Source organism: Trachypithecus francoisi, unplaced genomic scaffold (assembly GCF_009764315.1).
Source record: "Trachypithecus francoisi isolate TF-2019V2 unplaced genomic scaffold, Tfra_2.0 Lachesis_group6, whole genome shotgun sequence".
In the NCBI taxonomy this organism is placed as follows: Eukaryota; Metazoa; Chordata; class Mammalia; order Primates; family Cercopithecidae; genus Trachypithecus; species Trachypithecus francoisi.
In genome coordinates this window covers 29,321,078-29,344,025 of record NW_022681471.1, presented here as the reverse complement: position 1 = coordinate 29,344,025, position 22,948 = coordinate 29,321,078, and the positions used below count along the sequence as shown (strand labels likewise).

At 38.4% G+C, this 22,948-nt stretch overlaps 1 protein-coding gene across 1 annotated transcript in view; it reads left to right on the top strand.

The window, feature by feature from the left end:
* The window catches only part of LOC117077858 (glutamate receptor 3-like), a 334,953-nt gene that overhangs the window by 175,163 nt on the left and 136,842 nt on the right, over positions 1-22,948 (top strand). Inside the window, 1 exon segment of the mRNA XM_033201429.1 lies at positions 7,968-8,021. Within this exon segment, the coding sequence (XP_033057320.1) occupies positions 7,968-8,021 (54 nt within the window).

Below are 22,948 nucleotides of genomic sequence, written 5' to 3'. Positions count from 1 at the left end.
TGGTATGCTGGAAAACTGGCTCCCAGAGAGCAAAATAAAAGCCCTGATTTGTAGTGTTGTTTGATTTTTGTGGTGTTAATACTCTCATCGTGGCTGATTTCAAGCCACCAATGGTTTAATAACTGGCTCACAAAATTTCTGAATATTTAACAATGGGCTTTCAAGAGCCCCCTGTATTTTGCTGAAAGTCTATAATTCTGCCTAGGGTGCTTGAACTGTTAACGGGTCAGTGTGATCAGAAAGGTGGATGAGCTGGCAGAGTGGGGAAAATAATGCCAGATGCAAATAGCAGGAGTGAAAGACCAAACCAAACATTTGTGAATTAAGAGAATTGTGTTTGCCTCCCATGAGCTAAGCCTCTATCATTTGTCGTCCATTTGCAAATTGAGATCCACTTAGATGACATGGCTCCCAGTAGAGGGAGAAACCTGCCAAGTAAGCAATTATTCTGAAAAATCAAAGGCCTGAAGAACACATTAGGTTTCTCAGAGATATTTACTTTTATTTGAAAATATAAACATGTTCACTCACTTCTTTCAGCAATCAGAAAATCTCATAGAGAAAGATATCAAGTGCTGGAAGCACTGCACAGATGGAAAATGCATAGATGAGGCATAACCAGGGAGTTCAAAAGGAGAACATCCCATCCTCTACATCTCCATATGTTTCTCTTCCCTCCCCACTCAGAGGCTCCATTGTTCTAGGCTGGACTTAGTCTCTAATACACTACCCTACCAGCCATGCTTAAATGTTGCACACAATAATGGAACTACTAAGTAAATGGCAGGATTTGAATCCAGAACCATCTGACTTCAAGGTTTATGGCTCTTTCTAGTACATCACCTTTAATAAATACCAATTTGTTTGAAGCTTTAAGGGCAACTCAGATAACATTTATAAAGAATTTTAGATTCTTACAAGTTTAAACACTGTAAGGTGTCATTTTAGGTGTGACGAGTTCTTGATGCTAATAAACACCTAAAGATGGAGAGGTGTGACTCTTGAGCCAATGAAGGAAGTCTTGTTTTATCCCACCCACCCTCAAGTAGCTGTGGCTGGAAATAACACACATTTGAGTAACTACTCAGCCATATGCCAGATGGTGCCATTCCTTAAAAAAAAAAATCAAAGTAATGAATCCACTGGCACTCTCAAGCTTGCTACTCAGTACCCATACAGTCTTTCCTGTATATCTGTCAGAAATTCATGATTATATTGCTTTGGGCCCAAACGATTTTGAAAAATCTATAGAGAACACAAAGATACAATTTGATATTTAGAATAAGGGTATCAATATTAAACCAAACATTGTTGTGAATATGAATATAGAAATATATAAATAGTTCATATAAATTTCACAAAAGAAGATATCAAGAATGCTGTCATTTAAAATTTACTGTCTAAAATAAATTTCTTGCTAATTTGGGGAGATAGCTAATATCAGAGAAGCTACAAAAGTCATGAACATGGTCGTGTTAAAGAAAAACTAACTTCCCTTTGCTGTGATATTCTAGACTGAATACTAGTTAAAAATCACTCCAATTCTTCCCTCCAAACAAATCTAGGATATTTCCAAATATAAACAGGTGCCATGAAAAGTCCTCTAGATAAGGTACTCCAAGAACAGCATTTGGAAATGCAACATAGCTTGATAAAGCATCCTTTTACAGGATGCTGGCTGGTGGAAAGAGTCAGGAGTTTAAAGTATTTATTATTGGATCCATGACCAAGGACTCTAGCTGATCAAGGCTGCAGGCGTCCTGTGTGGGGAAATACATGTAAATTGCCTCAGGAAATGGATTTGTAAGTTTCCGGATTTTTTACAGAGTCCCAGGCATCATTTGCTACCTTCCAAACTCTGTCCATCATTTTGCTCCTTTGCAGTACTCAAGAAGCTTTGAAAGTAGATGAAGATATTCTTAAAAATTCAACCATAAATGGGAAATTAACCTTTCATCAGGACGGGGAAACCTGATCTACATTCTCTCCCCTAAAGATATGACTGCTTTAAGACAATATTTCCCACCCTCCCTGGTGGTACACAAGAGGATTTTCAGTGACACCTAGATGAATACATTTTATTTTCATACAGTTGTATTATTTTCTTGTATTAGTTTCATTGATATTATCCCTCTGGACATGACTAGATTTAAGTAGTGACTAGCTATAAAGAAAAAAATATAAGTAAATACTAGTCATGTGACATGCAGATAAGACAAAAATCATTAAGGATGTTTGTGAAGGAGTGAAATTTGAGAAACACTGTTTTAGGATTAAGACAATGAAGTGTTCCAACAAAGGTCAACATGTATTTAAATGGCCGTTTATCCCCAACAGCAAGAATAATCTGTTGTCCCTTTAATTTATTCACGGCCATTTATTGCCTCTTATTTGTATTGGTTCTTTGCCTCTCCTGCTGTTTAGCATTAAATCTTCCACATATTCCATTGAGTCATGATAAATGCAATGTTAAAGTCTGGGAAGTGAAACTTCCCAAAGACATGTTCTTTGGTGAAATCCTTGTTCTCTAATCCTCACATCCTAGCATTTTTATTTGATGCCTTTTTCAATTGCCTTCTCTCTGCATAAGCTTCCTGTAGACAGCATAAGCATTGATGAGATTCCTCGGTTATACTTCCGTTTTCCTTCTTTACAAAAAGCTTCAGCCTTTTTTTCTCCATCTGTACCACCCCCATCCCCACTGCCATTGGGCTGACTTTGGTATGGGTGACTGGCTCTTCTCTGCCTCACTAATCCAGCACATTTATTCAAGTCAGATGACTGCAATATGAAGCATTGCAGGAGAGCATGTGTGTGCAGATTAAGATTATTAGAAAATAATCTTATTTTCTAACAGAATTGACTTCTGGTATGTATTTAGGAAGACTCAGGCAATTTCGTACCTTGGGGGTTTTATTCATGAAGATGAATACCTTTTATCACTTGGAAGATTTCTTCTGTAAAGTGTGGCATGTTTTAAGGCTGATTTCTGTAGCACACCTCTTCTTCAACTTCCAACACAGCCAAACGTAAATAGGATGCCATAGGACAACAGTATCTTTAAAAAAAAAATTTTTTTTAACTAGGAGAGCAGGAAAAAATGAAGGGGCTGAAAAATGTCCCCTCTTTGAACATAAAGAATGTGGTCTAATAGCTTTTTCTGAAAGAGAAAGTAGTCATACAATAAATGAAGAAAACTTGGTGAATTAAACCAGCAATCCCCCACACCCACACTTCTCTCCTAGCCCCTCAGACATTTGCAGGATGCCTAAATCAAAGAGAAACAGAGTAAGGTGAGCATCAAGGCATGTTCTGTACTCAAAGCAAGATCAATCTTTATACATAGATCCTTTTTTGGCGCTGAAGTAGAAAATCCAAACAAGGAGATACTTAGGTCTACAAATAACCTAATCTGCATACCAGATGGATCTAAGGGGGGAAAAAACATACACACTTCTCCACACACATATTTTTTTCTAAAATGTGAGCATAGAAAAACAGATGCTTTTGCCTCCCAACGGATCTGTGGGCCTCTCTCAAGTAGTCTTGTGGAGCAATTTCATTTCAAATTTCTAAAATTATGAAAATGTCTAGATTAAACATTAAATTGAAAAGGAAAGGGCCTCTTACATAGAAAGCCAAATTGAATATTTTATGAATTATTTTTAACTGCTCAGTGATACCCAACCCCCAATTTCACAGATGAGTGGATACGGGGAGGGGGGCCAGTAAGAGGAAGTCTCCCCAAAATGGGTTGACTATGATTCACTAACTTCTTTGACAAATAATTTGATGCTATATGCATGGCTCTGTGTGTTAGTATGTAAGGGCTCCTTCTTCTGCGAATGAAACTCTGCTGTTAAAGTTTCAGTGAATAAGGATTGTGGCTTTTTTTCTTTCAGATCCTATATGTGAGGATTAAAATAAATTTCCTTAAAACAATAAATTTTATCTACATTTCACACATTTCCCCTTATTACATTTAATATATCTGCTATCATATCAAGCCATCCATCATTTCCAACAAATCTTACAAAAGCAAAGTGAATACAGAACATGGATTTGGAAACTTGCTATTTCTTCCTTAAATTTCATGGTCGACTGTGAAAACAGCTTTTATACTTGAAGTTCTGCAACTAATTCAGAAAGAGCTATTATAATTACTGTAAAAGCAAAGTTGAATATTCTCTTGGTTACCAGAGTCATTAAGTAACTGAGGGTACAATTCATGCCTTGTTCATCATAACAGATGGAAAGAACAAAGATTTAGGACGAGCTGAACAAGAACCACTCCCATTAACTAGTTCCATTATGCATTGCACTAAGTACAATCCTCCCATCCCACCCTATTCTCACAAGCCCTGTACCAAAAATTCAAAAAAGGGAAAGACCGAGAGCAAAACATGACACTTTTTGCAGTGAGGCCTCCTTTAGCTCGCATCAGTAGGATCACAGCTGCTCCATATAAGTAAGATTTCAAGATAACTGCAATTTACTGTCTTAAGTATTGGGACTTTCAGCATTTCTTACGGAAACTTTCCTGAAAATATGCATATCCTTGGGTTTTTCAGCAGAGATTACTGAACACAATAAACCATAGCCTGATGAATTAGGTAGTCACAAAGAACATCCATGATTATACTGTGCAGTAGTATGATGTTGTCTCCTTTTTTCATTCCTTCTTTCTCCTTTAAGTCAGTCTGTCACTTCCACTGCTACTAATACCTCTTTCTAATATCAGTCCACCCCTCACACACACGCCTTCTAGTTTGAAGCTTTTAATTACTGTGAACTGGAAAACCAAGATTGGTAAGAACTATATGTTAAGTAAGAGTTAAGGCACTGAAAGTAAGGATGAGGAATTAATTACGGGCTTCAATGCATCAGCTTTGTGACACTTTAATGTTCCTATCTTTAGATAAGCTTCCTATCCCAGTTTAAAGCTAAATTTTGAAAGGATGGTGTTATAAGAGAGCTACCTTCAAATAAGTACATTTGTTCTGAGCAAACCAAAGTGGGCCTGAATTGCAGTAGGTATCTTGATAGCTCCAAGTTTTTCTGAATCTGAAAAACAATGTCTCAATGAATGACCCCTTCCCACATTTATATAGCATCACACACTTAAATAACGGACATTTCAAACACTTTTTTTTTTTTTTGAGATGGAGTTTCGCTCTTGTTGCCCAGGCTAGAGTGCAATGGCACGATCTCAGCTCACCACAACCTCCGCCTCCCGTGTTCAAGTGATTCTCCTGCCTCAGACTCCCGAGTAGCTGGAATTACAGGCATCCACCACCACGTCTGGCTAATTTTGTATTTTAAGTAGAGACAGGGTTTCTCCATGTTGTTCAGGCTGGTCTCAAACTCCCAACCTCAGGTGATCCACCCGCCTTGGCCTCCCAAAGCACTGGGATTACAGGTGTGAGCCACCGTGCCCAGCATCAAACACTTTTGTAGACATTATCCAGTTCGATCCTGGCAACACTTCTCAGATAGGCAGGGCCAGATTATGGACAAGGAAATGAAGGCTCAGTAATTTGCCCACAAACAAACAATTAGCAAATGACAAGATTGGGGTCCTGGGTCCTCTTTTGCTGCTCTTTTCACAACACTGATGTCTTCTATTGCTCCCTCTCACCTTCTCTATGCACAAAAAAAAACACTAAGCTCTACCTCCAATGAGAAAAACATATTCCTTTTCCTTAGATTCCTTCCTTATTCCTCTCTAAGCTCTGCCAGATGTCTTTAAGAATATTGCTCATTTTTCTAGCAGAACTCAAAACCCTCTGGTTTTATTATGTTGAGAGTTGTCAGTTAATTAAAAATTCAACAAATGTATGGTCCCAACTTGCCACCAAAAGTTAACAAATGTCACCAGCAAGAATGTTTCTCGCAAGCGGACACTGAAGAATACATCCCAGAAGACACCTAACAGCTCATTTCGTGTCATGGAAACATGAGAAATCACATCCTCAAGACATTCGTTAACCTTTCATTTCCTCCATAAATAATCAGTCAGAAATGTGGCTCATAATTTAAATTAATCAAAAACTATGCTCTCTTGTACTTTCTCTCTCTCTCTCTCTCTCTCTCACACACACACACACACACCACACACACACACACACATACTTAAAATGACTTGTTGAAATGACTTGAGGGCTTGTAATGCCAGCATCATAGTCAAATGTATGGTTCCACTTCTCTGGTCAACTTAAACATTGCCTCCTCCATGAAGACTTCCCTGTTCATCTCAGGCCTTAAATATCTCTTCCTCCTCTTGTCCAAGAATTTATAGCAATTACTAGCATTTGCTACTTAGCATATATTTAGAAACCATGTGAAGTACTGCCAAGAGTATGGGTTCTAGAGGCAAATGGACCCAGATTCCAATTCCAGTTTTACCACTTCCTAGCTGTGCGGCCTTGGAAAACTTACATAAACTCTCTCTGACTGAAGTTCCTCATCTGTAAAATGAAACTAATGATACTTAATCTGTTAAACTGTTCTGGGGATTAAATACATATAAAGCACTTAGCACCATGCCTGCATATACTAAGCACTCAAATAAGGACAGGTAGACTTATTATTATTACAACCTTTCATGTATAGTTCTGGTTTGATATGTGTGCAATTTTGAGGCCTTCTCACTTTGTTCTAAACCCTTTAATAGCTGCATCCAGAGAGGAATTTATCATAAAGCTTAAACTTAATGGCCCCTCACTTGCACAGCTTCTTTCCAAGGCCTTATTCCAAATTATGACATTCATAATTTTATAGTTTTTTAAAGAGAGATCCTAAAATCACATTAGCTTCAGGCCAGTACAAAACCTGGTTCCACCTCTGGTTGTGTCTTTAACCTCTATGTTCTCCTGTTCCCTCCATGGGTACTCATTGTAGTACTTTGCACACATTCAGTACTCAATAAAAATCCTCAATTAACCAGAATGTTTCCTGAATTTGCCTTCAAGGAATAAACATCAATTATTTAGTCAAAAGCTTCTAACTTCTAACCAACACGTTTGGTTGGAAAATATTCAGCCCACTCACATATTTTGAGATAATAAAAATGTACTTTGTGAACTGTACAAAGTACAATTTTATTAATACAAAGCCTATTATTAGACTTTGCACTAATATAGCATTATTCATAAAAATTATGATAAGAATGATGATGCTGAGGAAGGGTTTCTCAACCTTAGCACTACTGACATTTGGGCCTGAGAATTCTTTATTGTGTAGGCTATCCCAAGAATTATAGGATGTCTAGCGACATCCCTGGCCTCTACTCACTAAATGCTAGTAGCACCCTTCCCAGTTGTGACAATCAAAATGTCACCAGGCATTGCCAAGTGTCCTTGAGGGGAATCCCTCCTCAGTGCCCTAAGGTATCACGATCAGCACCAAAAGATGTACAAACAATTGCAAGTCTTTCACACTAAAGCAGGAAAAGGAAGATAAGCATTTTAGAAAAGTTTTCAATAAGCAAAAGCAACCTCAGTTAACCTGAAAATCCCATTAACCCCATTCCTTGAGTGTTCTATTCCCTTAGCATTCCAGATAACCAAAAAAAAAAAAAAAAAAACATACTGTACATTCTATTTTCTACTTTGTATGCAAAGTTCAGCTGATTTTCCATCTCAAAAGCTAAGTACACAAATCGAGTTCATGGGTTGGGGATCTTCAGCTTCATCACTTTTGCCATCTATTTTAAGTGATAGTGATACTACTGACCTGGAAGTTTAGGGAGTTTTTTTCCCCTTGTTTTGACATTTTAACTTGATATTAGCATGTCCTCCTGTTTTATCTAGTTGAAAGCGAAATGCAACAACAAGAAATCTGATCCAATTAACTGTGATTTTCCTGTATATAAAAGATCTAACATTTTGTTCTAGCCGCCCCACTGATTGTGCAATTGAAAATGCCCTTCTTGAATAAGCAATATGTCTTATTTCTTCTTTCTGCAGGTTGTGATCCTGGGGAAACACTCAAGAGGTTACCACTACATGCTCGCTAACCTGGTAAGAACAAGCAAGTGTCCCTGGGCAATATATCCTATTTAGTTTGCATTGTTCTGTAATCATCCAAAAAGGAAATACATGAAGTACCTAATGCTTTCTCCAGAAACTTGGAGACATGACTTAGTAAATACCAAAACCTGAATGTAATAGCCTTGCTTTCAATTATGCTGTTATTGTTTTAGCTGTGAAGCAGCTATATTCTTTCCTAATTTAAAAAATAATTTGATATGATTCTTTACTTGTTTTTAGATTCAATTTCGGTTTGAAATGTAAACTATCCTAATTGGGTTTGAAATATAAACCATGGAATAGGGGACACAGGAAACTGACTCTTTCCCAATTGATTCAAGTATATGTGCAGATCAGTACTGCATTTGTCCTTTCAGAAGCAGACCACTACCAAATCTTTTTGAGCCAGATGTCAGAGTAGGTTTCAACATGATACATTATATGACCCCGCCAAAGTGTATAGCCACATTTCTACTTACATAAAACACAATTTGAATGTTTACTTTCAAACTTCCCATGCCTTTAAAATTTGTGACTCTGTAGAAGCTAGTATTTCATTAAGGTTATTTTATACATTTTCTTTCTCTGGAAGGACAATTTGTTTAGGAATTAACAAAATTGCTTCTAAATTGGTAACATCTGTTTGGCAGAGGTCTGAAATACCACCTCCATGAAATGAAAGAGAAATGTTAAATTATCACTATAATACTAAAAATCTATTAAAGTTATTACATAACATGAGTTCTAACCCCAATTTTGTTTCATTAGCACAACGGAATTGTGATCATTATAAAGCTCTTAAGCAAAAAGAATAGAAACAAAGGTGAAAGATTATTGTAATTATATTCTTATGTATTTTAATCAAAGAAATATCTCATTTTTTTAATAATGAATCTTTTTTAAATGAAAAAGGAAATGTACTTAAACCTCTTTCTTAGGAGTATGTCCATTCAAACACTTTATAAGATGCAGATTAGAGCTACTGCTTTCAAATGTTGTGTGCATTTTTCTCCAATAATTTGCTCTAAAGTGGAGCACTTCAGTCCATTTTGGGAATAAATGAATCTACTCTTTTAGGGGAAGAAATCTTGATTCTTAAATTGCATCCATATATTTTCAATATGGTTTTTAGGCAACCAATAAATAAAGGGTTTTTTTTAATGCAATGGAGGTTAGACTGTGGCTTGTCAGGATATATGGATGTCACAACAAGGTACCTGTTACAGTTATTGATGACTTTTTATCATTACTTTCTCACCAGTAAATATTTTGCTCTCCTTCTTTCCTTCCTTTCTGTTTTCCTTCCTTCCTTTCTTCTTTCCTTCTTTTCTTCCTTCATCTCTTTCCCCTTCCTTCTCCTCTGATTTGTATGTCCTAGAAAGCAGCAAGGTTTATAGCACTGTTTAAAATGCAGGGTTCGGCCGGGCGCGGTGGCTCAAGCCTGTAATCCCAGCACTTTGGGAGGCCGAGGCGGGTGGATCACGAGGTCAGGAGATCGAGACCATCCTGGCTAACACGGTGAAACCCCGTCTCTACTAAAAATACAAAAAACTAGCCGGGCGCGGTGGCGGGCGCCTGTAGTCCCAGCTACTCGAGGCTGAGGCGAGAGAATGGCGGGAACCCGGGAGGCGGAGCTTGCAGTGAGCCGAGATCGCGCCACTGCACTCCAGCCTGGGCGACAGAGCGAGACTCCGTCTCAAAAAAAAAAAAAAAAAAAAAAAAATGCAGGGTTCACCAATCACTGACCCACACCTGAGGTAACCTTAGGTAGTATACACATGTAAACTTTTTTATTTTAATGAAAATATATTTCCTTACTACATATTAGAAAAATATAAAACTAGTGCATCAAAATTGAAATTTTATAGATATTATTACTTCAAACAGGGCTAACAGAGAGATATAACAAAAGTAAAATATGTTTTTAATGTTTAAGTAAACAATAGCAAGGGGGATAAAGAGATATAGCAAAATCTGGATTTTGCATACATGGTTGTTATTATACATGAATAAGTTTGAGATATAACATTGAACTGGGGGTCAGAAAGTTTGGGTTGTCAACTGACTTTGCTACTAGCAAGGTAAGGGATCTTGAGTAAGTCATTTCACCTCTACAGACAGTGTTACAATTCACTCACTTTAACATTCAGGTGGGAGTAGTGGAGGGCAGTCATTGACGTGTTGGGTGGGTCATTTGAAAGCAGATAATAATTAGAAGTGCAAGATATTTATTGGGAGTAACACCTGTGTAAGATAAAAGGGAAAGGGACATAAGTAGGCAGGGAGAGCTTCAGACCACAATACAGGTCTATACCAGTAACAGAAGGGAAAAGAAGCAAGTTTAATAGGAAAAGCTTCAGACTGTAGTGTAGCACTCATAAAATCTTGGCCAACACAACTAGGAGATCAGTGTAAAAGATAGCTCATAGAGGAGTCCTGTGCTTCTTCCAAATGGCAAGTCATTGCATCCCAATTTTGCTCAGTCATTAGCTGGCAGCAGCCCAGAAAGCACACACCTTCCACTTGAAAACCGAGGCAGATCTGAAGGTACCTGAAGCTGGAGGTTGTCAGTTAACTTAATTCTTTGAGACAGGTTTTGCCTTAAAGGGCCATCTGAGCCGTGCATAAGAACGGCTCTCTCAGTTGGCCTACCATGACTGTAAAGGCCTTTCCCATTCTGTAATTCCAACTGGGTATCCTTATTTCTACTGACAAACTTTTTTTATTTTTTTCATTTTTGTGGGTACATACTAGATGTATACTTCTGTGGCTTACATGACATATTTTGTACAGGCATGCAATGCGCAATAACCACACCAGGATAAATAGGGTATCCATCATCTCAAGAATTTATCCTTTGCCTACTGACAATCTTTTAGATCAGCTTTTATTGCAATTTTGAGATCCAAACCTGACAAAAATTAAAGTCTGTGGAGTGATAGAACTGAAAGAGAAAATCACTAGGACAAGGTTGGGGAAAAGAATGGCAAACTGAATCCTATACACACAACTCAGAATTATGAGACTTTGGGGGAATGTCTACTACAAGAACAAGCAAAGTCTGTTCCTTCAAAAAGAAAGTAATGTATAGTATCATGTCAGTCTGAGTAATGAAAATGTGATTTCCTTTACCATGGTTTGAGTTGCCACCCTTTCTCTTCCTTTAGTGACCCTCTTTTCATTTGAATTCAGCCATGTAAGTCCCTGTACTCTGTATCAAATTGCATTTGGGCATAGAGATAGGAGCTGCTGTTCATCTCTGATGATAATAATAATGAGACAAATTATCCCTACTATGGCCCATGGTTCCCAGTTTTCTCAAAGCAGATAAAAATTACCTCAAATGCCTCCATCAAAGACACACACACACATACAGAAAGAGAGAGAGAGAGTAAACCAAAACCATTTAGAAGTAAGTTGGATGGTCAACAAAAGGGGAGATGGAAATAAGAAGAGGTTTCCTTTGAAGATGAGCCAGCTGGATGTAAGCTGAGGATGGATATCTATATACAGAAGAGTAAAGTCCAATGTGAGTCTTGGTGTTACAAACAGCACAAAACCACTGCTTTCTTCTACAAATGTAGAGTCAAGAATACTTAAGCTACTTAACTAAGCTTCCTGGAATCACTTCCTGCAGTTCCCTTTGATACTGAGCTCTGTCTATCTGGCAAAGACTTCTTTGTACATTTACATGGAACGTCCTCTGGTAGCAATCCTAAAGTGAGAAGACTTGGATATTCCATGAAGGCTTTAACAAAGGCCGCTCAGAGGTCAAGATGTACATTTCAGAGTGGACAATGAGCTGCAGAAAATTCTAGCTTGTTGAAATCCCGAAAAGAAACAGAAGATTACACCAGGAGTACAACCCAGAGATGTGATCTACTCAGGCCAGAAGTGGACATCCCAATAGAGCAAGTAAGTCTCTTACAAATTCTTGTATCAGTTGATGATGTCATTTTTTTGGAGTTGTTCTGTAATTAATTGTTGTCTTCTCTTCCAGGACTCTCTCTAACATGGCGCTGTTTGTCAACGTTAGTCCAGAGGTAGCCATCATGTGTACAATCTGTCAGTCAAGCAGCCTCTCAATCTCTCATGGTAAGGTCCTGGATCCGGATGCTTTACCCTGCATTGTCAGGCATGTTGTGTAAAGTCATCTAGTTTTTTTCACATATGTCAGTAATGACAGCTCAGTTACTGTGTGTAGAGCCCTAGAGTAATATTAGGAATAGATGCAAAGGCAGGAGGCAGTGTGGTATAATAAAAAAATAAAAATAAAAATAAAGCACGAGGCTAGGAGGTAGGAGTCAGGTTTGAATCCCAAGAATTCATCAAACTACTTATATGGCAAACCAAACCTCTCTGAACCTGATTATCAATCTGTAAAATGCAGAGGTAGACAAGATCAGTATTTCCCAAAATGTACATGAGATGATTTTAGATACTACATAGCAAAACTTCTCTTTTAACTTATTAGTTTTGAATGTGTATTAAATACATATTAGAAAAACAACTATCCCAGCAATTCTGTGATTTTATAGATACCATTCCTTAGAATGAGGTTAAAGTAGATATGTAGATAAAAGAAACTCAGTCAATGTAAATAAAAATATTAAGTAAATTTATAGTTCAGATGGCCCACCTATATGGCAAAAACTGAAAATGTGGTATATTAATGACTAGAATTTGGAAAATAAACCACTGTCACTTCTGGATCTACATTTCTTCCCTCTTGGAGTTCAGTTTGGACCAGGGTAGGCCAGGAGTAACGGTGTAGACCCATCATCTGAGTGAATGCTGAGGACACAAACAGGAAGCAAAACCAGAGCCCCATTATTCTTGAGGATATAAAGTTAAAAGGCAGACTAAAGCTTTAAAATCAGTCCAAGTGGGCAAAATCCAACAGAGATATGAGTATTCTTAGTCAAGTTTTAAACAGAGCTGGGGATCTGAAGGATCAATCAAAAACAGCCTAGCAGATTACACAGGGCAAACTGGATCTGGATTGAATGATCCAACAACAGATGTTCATCACTCCCCATATAAGACCAAAAACAAAAACAAGCCAAAACAAAAACCCACAAACAATTGAAGTGCCCAGGGGAGAACATGAGCCATAGCAGGGCTCATTCAGTGTTGCACCAGTTAACCACTGCCTTAGAAGACCTGACAGTTCCTCTGCCTAGGTTGAGACTGGTACCAGAGTTGGATACAATTGCTGACCCTGTAAGTGGAGGAATTTAGGTAATGTCTGCTGTCAGCAGTAGAGAGCTACAGGCAATCAAACAGGTCATTGTGCAAGGAGAGAAAATAGAAGAAAGTTCATCTGTCTTATATTCCTTTTTGATGTGTTAGCTGTTTTCTTTAGACTTTCATTTAATTTTCTCAAAACTTCTATGAGGAGAGACTTCTTGTCCACCCACCTCCCTAAGCCTTTTACAGATCAGAAAATGGGCCCAGAAAATATGTATAACTTGCCCAAAGTCTCATAGCTAATCCATTGCCAAACTAGGTTTTCTATCCAGATTGGTAACACTCTTAGCAGAGCACCTTGCTTTTCCCACTTTACCCACCCAGGCTTCTCAGTGAGATAGAAAGCCAGCACCACAAAGGTCACATAAGAGCATTCGCAAAGACACAAATGTAAATAAACAAAGCACAAGCTCTAAATTTATGAGGATGAAGTGATCAGAGATAAAAAGGGCTTTTAAAAACAAGAACACCTTGGGTCGGGTGTGATGGTTCATGCCTGTAATCCCAGCACTTTGGGAGGCCAAGGCGGGTGGATCACGAGGTCAGGAGTTCGAGACCAGCCTGGCCAATATGGTGAAACCCCGTTTCTACAAAAAAAAAAAAAAATACAAAACTTAGCTGGGCATGGTGGCATGCGCCTGTAGTCCCAGCTACTGGGAGGATGAGGCAGAAGAATTGCTTGAACCCGGAGGTGGAGGTTGCAGTGAGCTGAGATTGTGCCACTGCACTCCAGCCTGGGCAACAGAGCAAGACTCTGTCTAAAAAAAAAAAAAAAAAAAAAAAAAGAAGGACACCTTTGTGAATCTGGGTTGAAAAAAACTATCCCAACATGAACTCATGAACTGTATCTTAACAGGCATCAATTACATCCCCATCACTCCCTGCTGTCCAACCGCTTTCCTTCCCTCTTCTCTCTCTCTCTCTCATTCACACACACACACACATACACGCACGCATGCATGCACACACACACACACACACACACATATTTTCATTCCCCTTTTTTCTTATGCTTTGTCTTCTTCTCCCTCCTCATCCAACCTCACTTATGCCAGAAAATAACGATGGAAGGGGGTACTAGATGACATCTAATTTCTCCAAAATTTTACTAAAACAAGAGCATTACTCATAAAATTGAACCCAAACAAGCAGCCAGGAGCTTCAACAAGCTTGAGGAAGTGAACTCCGCAGCTTACCAGATCTCAGAATGTACCTGAAAAAGAGAAGGGCCTGTTTTGCTTAGAGAGAAAACAGTCTAAATAGATATAGTTATGCTGTTTTGCTTGCCAATAACAACTATTCCCTTCTCTCTTCCCCTTCCAGGTCTTCTTGTTCTGTTCTCTACTTTCCCTTCCTTTGTTCTGACATGTTTCATGTTCTAAATAAAAAATTCAAATGCTCAAACCCACATGTTGTGATCACTGACACCTCAGCAGATGGCATGTAAACACAGAGCTCACTGGGCTGGAGCCTGGCTTTGCAGGCAAAAGAGGTGGGCTTGGAGGTAAAAATTCCCACTGGTCCCAAATGTCAGGGAATCCAGTCACCTCTCCTGGTGCACAACTTCTCTGGTAGCTCAGGATTCACTTTCTTCTCCAAATGGAAATGGGATTAGAACACCAAGGGAATGAGGAGTGGGGACTGGGCTGGGGTCCAACTTCCTGCCATGCATTTCGAAAGCCACAGACATTTGTCAGCTTAAAGTAGCGAACTCTGAGACTCCTATTCTCTCTCTCCCAAAATGCCTTTATTATAGTCAACCATTGCATTTTGTCTCTCTTCTCTCTCTCCCCTGCCTGAAATTAACAAGGAAAGATCATTTCCTACCCAATATTATAGCAAGATGAATTAAAAGCATTTATCTTCTCCCCAAGCTCTCAGATTATGTCCTCTAAAACAGTGCTTCCTAAACTATCTGTGAAGAAGAACCAGTTCCCCCCCGCCCAAGATCTTCATGGACCAGTAAACATGCAACAAAAATAAATTACTTAAAAAATGAAATAAGCAAAATAAGATATATAAAATATAAGTTCAATATCTTTTAGTATTATATTCAACAGCCATTATATTACCCTGTCAAGTTCCTATGAAGGTTGATAAAGACTTACCCTCCGTTTCTTTCCTTATATCATCTCAGACTGGTAACAAACAATGAACCAGCACCAGTCTGCACACATTTTGAGCAGCACTGCTCTAAAGGTCTTTACACTAAGTTTTTTCTATATATACCACTGTATGTCCAACAACTTGTTCACTGCACAGCAAGGAAAACAGAGTGTAGTGTCCTTAAGAACCTTGTAATTGTATTGTACAGACCAGAATTGCATGGCTTATGATAATTGCCACGGAGATAGAACAGGTGCTGGGACAATGAATAAAGAGAAGGCAGATTATGGAAGTCAATACTGTGGAAGTCTGCATAGTGTGGCCAGAGAAGGCCTTTCAGAAAAGGTGACTTTGAAACAATAATCTGAAAGGGGAGAAGGATTCAGCTACATGACCAATCAGGGAGAATTCATTCATAGGGAACAGTACATGCCAAAGTCCTGAGGCAGAAAACAGCTTGATGTCTTCCCTGAACAGTCAGAAGGCAATTTTGGGTAGAGCAGAATGAGTGACAGGACAGACTATATGCCAGGTGGAAGAGTTTTACCTTTTTTCAACAGCAACAGAAGGCCCATTGAAGAATTTCAAGCAGGGAAGAGGTATGATCTGATTTATGCTTTTCTAAAAATCCATGTCAAATGGATGAGTTTTGTGTGATATAAATTATACCTCAATGAAGCTGTTAGAAAAAAAAAGAAAAAGAGAGAGAGAGAGAGATCAGTGGCTATTTCCCCATTAATAGAACTTACGCCACATTGTAATTATTTATTTATTCATACAAATAACCCCCACTGAAATGAAGTGCCATGACCGCAAGGACCAAGTTTGAGATGGCTCACCATTGTAACAGCTAGCACTTAATAGATTTCTAAGTGCGTTTGTTGGTCAGACTGGAGAATAAAATCATGAGTGAACAATATAAGCAAATTGTACTCAAGTACTAATTTATATGGTGTAATCTTCAACTCTACACGTTGTACCCTCCCAGGAGGATGGATCTGCTTTCTAGAAAAAGACTTGTGTCTCTCATTAGCAACCTGACAACTTGAATCACCACAATTACTATGCATTTCTTTATTGAAGCATCACCCAGATGAACAATTCAAATCTCACTAAAGGCAGAGGCAGTCTTCATCCAAAATGTGAGATAGATAATTGTCTTTGGCAGCCTTCCAACCCTCATTCTACTGCTCTTATCTTTCTTATAGGCAAGCCACCTTTTCTCACCCATAATCTATCATCAACTCCTAAAAGTCACCCAACTTAAGGATCCTGTCTCTGTTTTCCTCCCTGTACAAAATGTGCCCTAGTAATAGTACTGTATGAAGGAAAACTCCACATCATATCTTGTAAATAAATGCACTTAATGTAAGCCTTGGATATATTTATTTCCAACTCTCAAATATCCACATTTCCAAAAGTAAAGTGAATTTCAGTATGTGAAAATCAACAAAGATGGGATAATACCAAAGTCATTTGGATCTTTGGAAGACTGAATTGTCTGGCTATTCTCAAATCATGGACGGTCCGTGTTTGGATGACAGTTGTGTAACCAGTGTCTATGTGAAATATGGCTTTGGAGAGTTAATCAACGGAAGCTTACAAGACCCTGCATGAACTGCTTAGGCATAAAGGTCATGTTGGTTTTATATAGCTGCATTCAGATGTGAGCAAACATGCACTGATCAAAAAAATAGACATGATATGATTGAGAAGTGATGCAATTTATGAAATATAGCAGAATCTACAAGTCCAAATGGGTAGTTTCCATTTCAGAAGAATCACTTCTGGATATTATACCCATATTTCTAACAAATATCACCATTGTTGCACAGAAGCAGTCAAGTATACAGAAACTTAGAATGTAGAAAGTGAGAAAGCAGAATTTCAATTCACCCTATCTATGAGCAGTAAGATTGCCTCCAGTCTGTCCCTGCCTTCTGTCATATCTTTTAATCTCTTCCCACTGCACACAAAGATTACCGTTCAAACCAAAGGAAGGGATACTAACATGGCTAGCCAACAAAACCATCAATTGCAACCAAATAGAATTGGTGAAATGCAAACAGCACTAGAATTCGATAAGTTTAGTCCAAGCACACAAAAATCATTGAATATGTAATCATCCCTTAATTATTAAAATCCTTATGAAATAATAAGATGGGCTTAACAGAAATTCCATAGCACAACAGGAAATTTGGGACCTTAGAGTCACTTAACACCTATGTTGTAGAGTATACACATATACTTATTGCACAGAAGGCATGTGAAGTCATGCAATAATAAGACAAAAATCCATAAACAGCCATCCATATGTATAATAGCCTATGTAATCATTGGAAGGGGGAGGATAAAGGAGCATAATTAGCCCCCTTACTACCTAGTAGAAGATACAGGGACAAATTTGATACAGATGTTCTTAGCTGTTATTTCACTAATTGAAAATGTTAGCAAGGATGCAGAAAAAAGGGAATGCTTGCACATTGTTAGTGGGAATGTAAATTAGTACAGCCATTATGGAAAACAGTATGGAGGTTCCTCAAAAAACTGAAAATAGAACTACCATATGATCCAGTAATCCCATTGCTGGGCATATATCCAAAAGAAACAAATGTGTATATTGAAGAGTTATCTGCACTTTATGTTTATTGCAACACTATTAACAATAACCAAGAAGTGGAATCAACCTAAGTGTCCATGAACAAATGGATAAAGAAAGTGTGGTATACATACACAACGAAATGCTATTTAGTCATAAAAGGGTGAAAATACTGTCATTTGTGACAACATGGATGAATCTAAAGGACATCAGGTCAAGTGAAATACGCCAGGCACAAAAAGACAAATACCACGTGATCTCATGTATATGTGGAATCTTAAAAAGTTGAACTCATAGAAGTAGAGAATAGAACGGTGGTTACCAGAGGCTAGGGGGTGAGGAGGGAGGGAATGAGGAGTTGTTAATAAACAGGTACAAAGTTTCAGACAGGCAGTAGGAATAGGTTTTGAGATCTATTGCACAGCAGGGTGCAATAATAATGTATCGTATATTTCAAACTAAGAGGATAAATTTCAAATGTCTCACCATAAAAAATTGTAGGTGAGCAAGGTGATGGGTATGTGAATTAGCTTGATCTAATCATTTCACATTATATATGTATATCAAAACATCACATCGTACCCCATAAATGTACACAATTACGATTTGTCATTCAAAATAATATTTTTTTTTTTTTTTTTTTTTTTTTTGAGACGGAGTCTTGCTCTGTCGCCCAGGCTGGAGTGCAGTGGCCAGATCTCAGCTCACTGCAAGCTCCGCCTCCCAGGTTTACGCCATTCTCCTGCCTCAGCCTCCGGAGTAGCTGGGACTACAGGCGCCCGCCACCTCGCCCGGCTAGTTTTTTCTATTTTTAGGAGAGACGGGTTTCACCGTGTTAGCCAGGATGGTCTCGATCTCCTGACCTCGTGATCCGCCCGTCTCGGCCTCCCAAAGTGCTGGGATTACAGGCTTGAGCCACCGCGCCCGGCCCAAAATAATATTAATAATAAAAAAGAAAGAAAGGAAAGAAAAGAAAATGGTTCTTGAAGAATGAAATTTCAATAGAGGCACCTAAAGCTATAAGTAATAAAGTAGGGGCCCTTTGTAGGCAAAGAGAACAAAGAGACCAATGTTAAAGAGTGCATGATATGGCTAGAGCATGAGGTCTGTTGAAAGAAATGGTGTAGATGAGGCCAGGGGAGCAGAAGATAACAGATAATAGAAATCCTTGAAAATGAAGTTAAGATATTTGACTGTTAATAGAAAGTAGGGACTCATCGCAATCCTTTGAGAAAGGAGTCTTATACTCTGATATTTTAGGAAGGTAAATTTATTATGTGAAGAATAAACTGGAGAGGGGAAAAAAAACAGAAATCAGAGCACCAACTAGGAAGCTAGGACAATAATCTAGGCCAGTGGTTCTCAAACCTGCTTGTACTTCAAAGTCACCTGTTGAATTAGATACTTGGGCCTCATACTCCATAAGTCTAAATTAGAGAAAGGGATACAAAAAGAAGAGATTTTAAAGGGATGTAATCACCTTGCTTTGGGGCACATTCTTTTTTTTATTTTTTTTTTAAGTGAAAGCAAGTTTATTAGGAAAGTAAAGGAATAAAGAATGGCTACTCCATAGGCAGAGCAGCCCCTAGGGCTGCTGGTTGCCCATTTTTATGGTTATTTCTTGATTACATGTTAAACAAGGGGTGGATTATTCATGAGTTTTCTGGGAAAGGGGTGGACAATTCCCAGAACTGAGGGTTCCTCCCCATTTCAGACCATATAGGGTAACTTCCTGACGTTGCCATGGCATTTGTAAACTGTCATGGTGCTGGTGGGAGTGTAGCAATGAGGACAACCAGAGGTCGCTCTCATTGCTATCTTGGTTTTGGTGAGATTTAGTGGGCTTATCAGCAAGTTCTTTATGACCTGTATCTTGTGCTGACCTCCTGTCTCATCCTGTGACTTAGAATGCCTAACCACCTAGGAATGCAGCCCAGTAGGTCTCAGCCTTATTTTACCCAGCCCCTACTCATGATGGAGTTGCTCTGGTTCAAATGCCTCTGACACTTCTCTCCTTCCTTTTATAAGAGAACCCTTAATCCTAAAGGTTGTAGAAGGACAAAGATTCATCTTCTGTAACTTCTTTAGATTGCATAGGGCAATGATATTCCTGCTTAACTATTGGTTCCCTTGCATTTAGGGTAGAGAGGAGCTCAGTCAAAAAGCTGACTTGGTATGTCAAGGGCCATTTATAACTGTTGAGTTTCAACAAAAGGTGATATTTGGAAAATTATTAAGTGTTCAATTTAAGAGAACATTGAGTAAGCTTATCCTGCATTCCTACACATAGAGTGTAACAGCAATATATTCCACAACAGTAAAGAAAAATAAGCAAAATTATCCCAAGTAAACTAAATAAGAAGGCTTTCCATGAACTGGGAAACTGTTGGAACCAAGCTGATATGGGGTTGCTAGCTGACTTCAGTATGTGGGGCACATTCTTTTTACACACATGGAATATGGGAGTTAATTTAGTCAGCAGGTGGTTAGAGAAGGAAGTTTTAGAGTATATGAGAAGGTCTACTTAGAGAGTCATTGGTATCTTATTCAAAGTGAATTCAGGTTGAAAATGTCAAAATAAAATAAGAAATTAATTTGTTTTACAGACTCTAAAGCCTCAAAATGTAACAAGTTCATTTCCTGAGGTATTTGTGTGGTAAATGTCATCCTTTTGAAAAAGTAGATTCTCAGAGACCAGCTTTATGAAAACTCATGACTATCCCCATAGTCAAACACTCAAAATTAAAAATATAAAAAGGCAAATAAAAAAGAACAAAAAATTCTAATGTCTTTGGTAGATGAGAAATGCCAGAAGAAGGAACTTGTTTTCAAGCAGAAAATGAACTGCTAAAGCAGTCTATGATTCAGTGAAGGGAGAAAGCAGTTGCTGTAAAACAGCTTAAACAAAAGGAACCACTGTTTCTCGCAAAAATATCAAGTCTACTGAAACACATTTTGTTTTTGGCAACAATGTTATTTTAAAATATATTATTTTAATAGCAGATGAAGTTCAGTGAGGAAATAGAATTCATGACACAGAAATTTCCTTTGAAGTCAAACTTGTTTAAAAATGCATCATGTATTAAATAGAAAGATGTGGGTTATTTATTTATTTATTATATTTTATGTTCTAGGGTACATGTGCACAACCTTTTTTTTTTTTTTTTTTGAAACAGAGTTTTGCCTTGTCGCCCAGGCTGGAGTGCAGTGGTATGATCTCCACTCACTGCAACCTCCGCCTCCTGGGTTCAAGCAATTCTCCTGCCTCAGCCTCCTGAGTAGCTGGGATTACAGACACCCACCACCACACCAGGCTAATTTTTGTATTTTTAGTAGAGACGGGGTTTCACCATGTTGCCAGGCTGGTCTAGAACTGCTGACCTCAGGCGATCCGCCCACCTTGGCCTCCCAAAATGCTGGGATTATAGGCATGAGCCACTGCATCCAGCCTTCTGGATATTTTGGAATAGTTGCCATTGGAAGAGGTGCTCAGGTCAAGCATTTAAACCCTGAAACAAAAGTCAGAACAAACTAAAAAGACTTAAGAACATGAAACCGAATGTCAACTTTGTTTGAGCCAAGGACATGAATTAAAAAGTAAAAACTTGTAAAATCATTTATCATTTCTTTAAACTAGTAATTATGTACTTTTTTCTAAAGACTTGGATTTTCTGATAATAAAAATATCTGTCTGTGTTCACATATTGCTGTCTGGTCACTGTTCTACTTCTACTCACAACAGCATTCATTATACAAGGGAAAAAATGGAATATAGGGAGGAGGCTGGACTGTGGGACAAAGAGAAGTCTGAGTGACAGTAATTGGAGTGTGTCTGATAGGCAGATGCTTCATGGGACTAGTCAGAGCTGATTGGCTGAGGGAGCTATGTCCCACTCATGGGTGTTATTATCAGAGAGGAGGAGTGAGGATGGAACTTTCTGGGAAAGGTCACATGATAAAGAGGACCAGTAAGAGGTAGATTCATGAATGGAGTCTGAGCCAGCTAGCTATAGAGAACAATTTGACAGCTGGCAGGCAGACAGGTAGAATACGTACCGTTCTCTACTGCTCCCTACCACTTAAAACCCCATCTCTTTCTTCTTTTACCTCTCGGGTTTGGGTATTGAAGGCCTAATGCTGCTTCATTCAATTTTTACAGAAGTTTTAGGAAACCGGGGACTCTAAATTCCCCCACATGGTGAACTATGGGTGGCCATCTCCAACTGCTGGTGATGCCAGAAATGAAGGCAATGGGAACCAGGAGTCAATACACATCTTCCTTTAGCTAGAAGCTCTCTCCTAAAATATTCTCTACGTATTACCCCCACCCTTCCCTTTCCACTTTTACCTAATGGCTTTCAAGTGATAAAAACTGTGTGGGCAATTTTACAAAAGTTTCAGAAAGGCCAGACACTTCAATTTCTCAAAAGAGTGGAGTGGCAAGTCCCACTGTAGATCATAATATAAGAAAAAAAAATTGGCCAAGAGCTAGGAAACTCTAATCATTTAGCTAATCATTTAGCCAGATTATATGAGCATTTAACCAAATATTCATGTAATAGCCATCTCTACATTCCTTAACCTTCTCCTGGTAGAGATTGGTGCTGGATAACAAATTCTGTTACAATAATTTTTTGGTAGGGTTTAAGGAAAACAGGGGATCAAAATTCCCGAAAGTGCAGACTTTGGGTGGCAAACATCAAGTAAAATTTACCAAAAGGGAAAAAAAAGCAAAAAGGAGCCACTAACTTTTAATATCTCCCACCCTTCCACTCTCTCCTCTCCTCCTTTCCCCTTTTACTTACTGTATGTATGATACTCAGATCTGTTGATTTAATGTCTTAACAGAAGTTTTATGGGAATTTTTCCTCAATTTTCCAAACTCTAAGGACTGCAAATTGGAAACTCATAAAAGGAAATCTAGCAACAGGCTATGAGCAAGAATAATCATTTTAAATAAAAG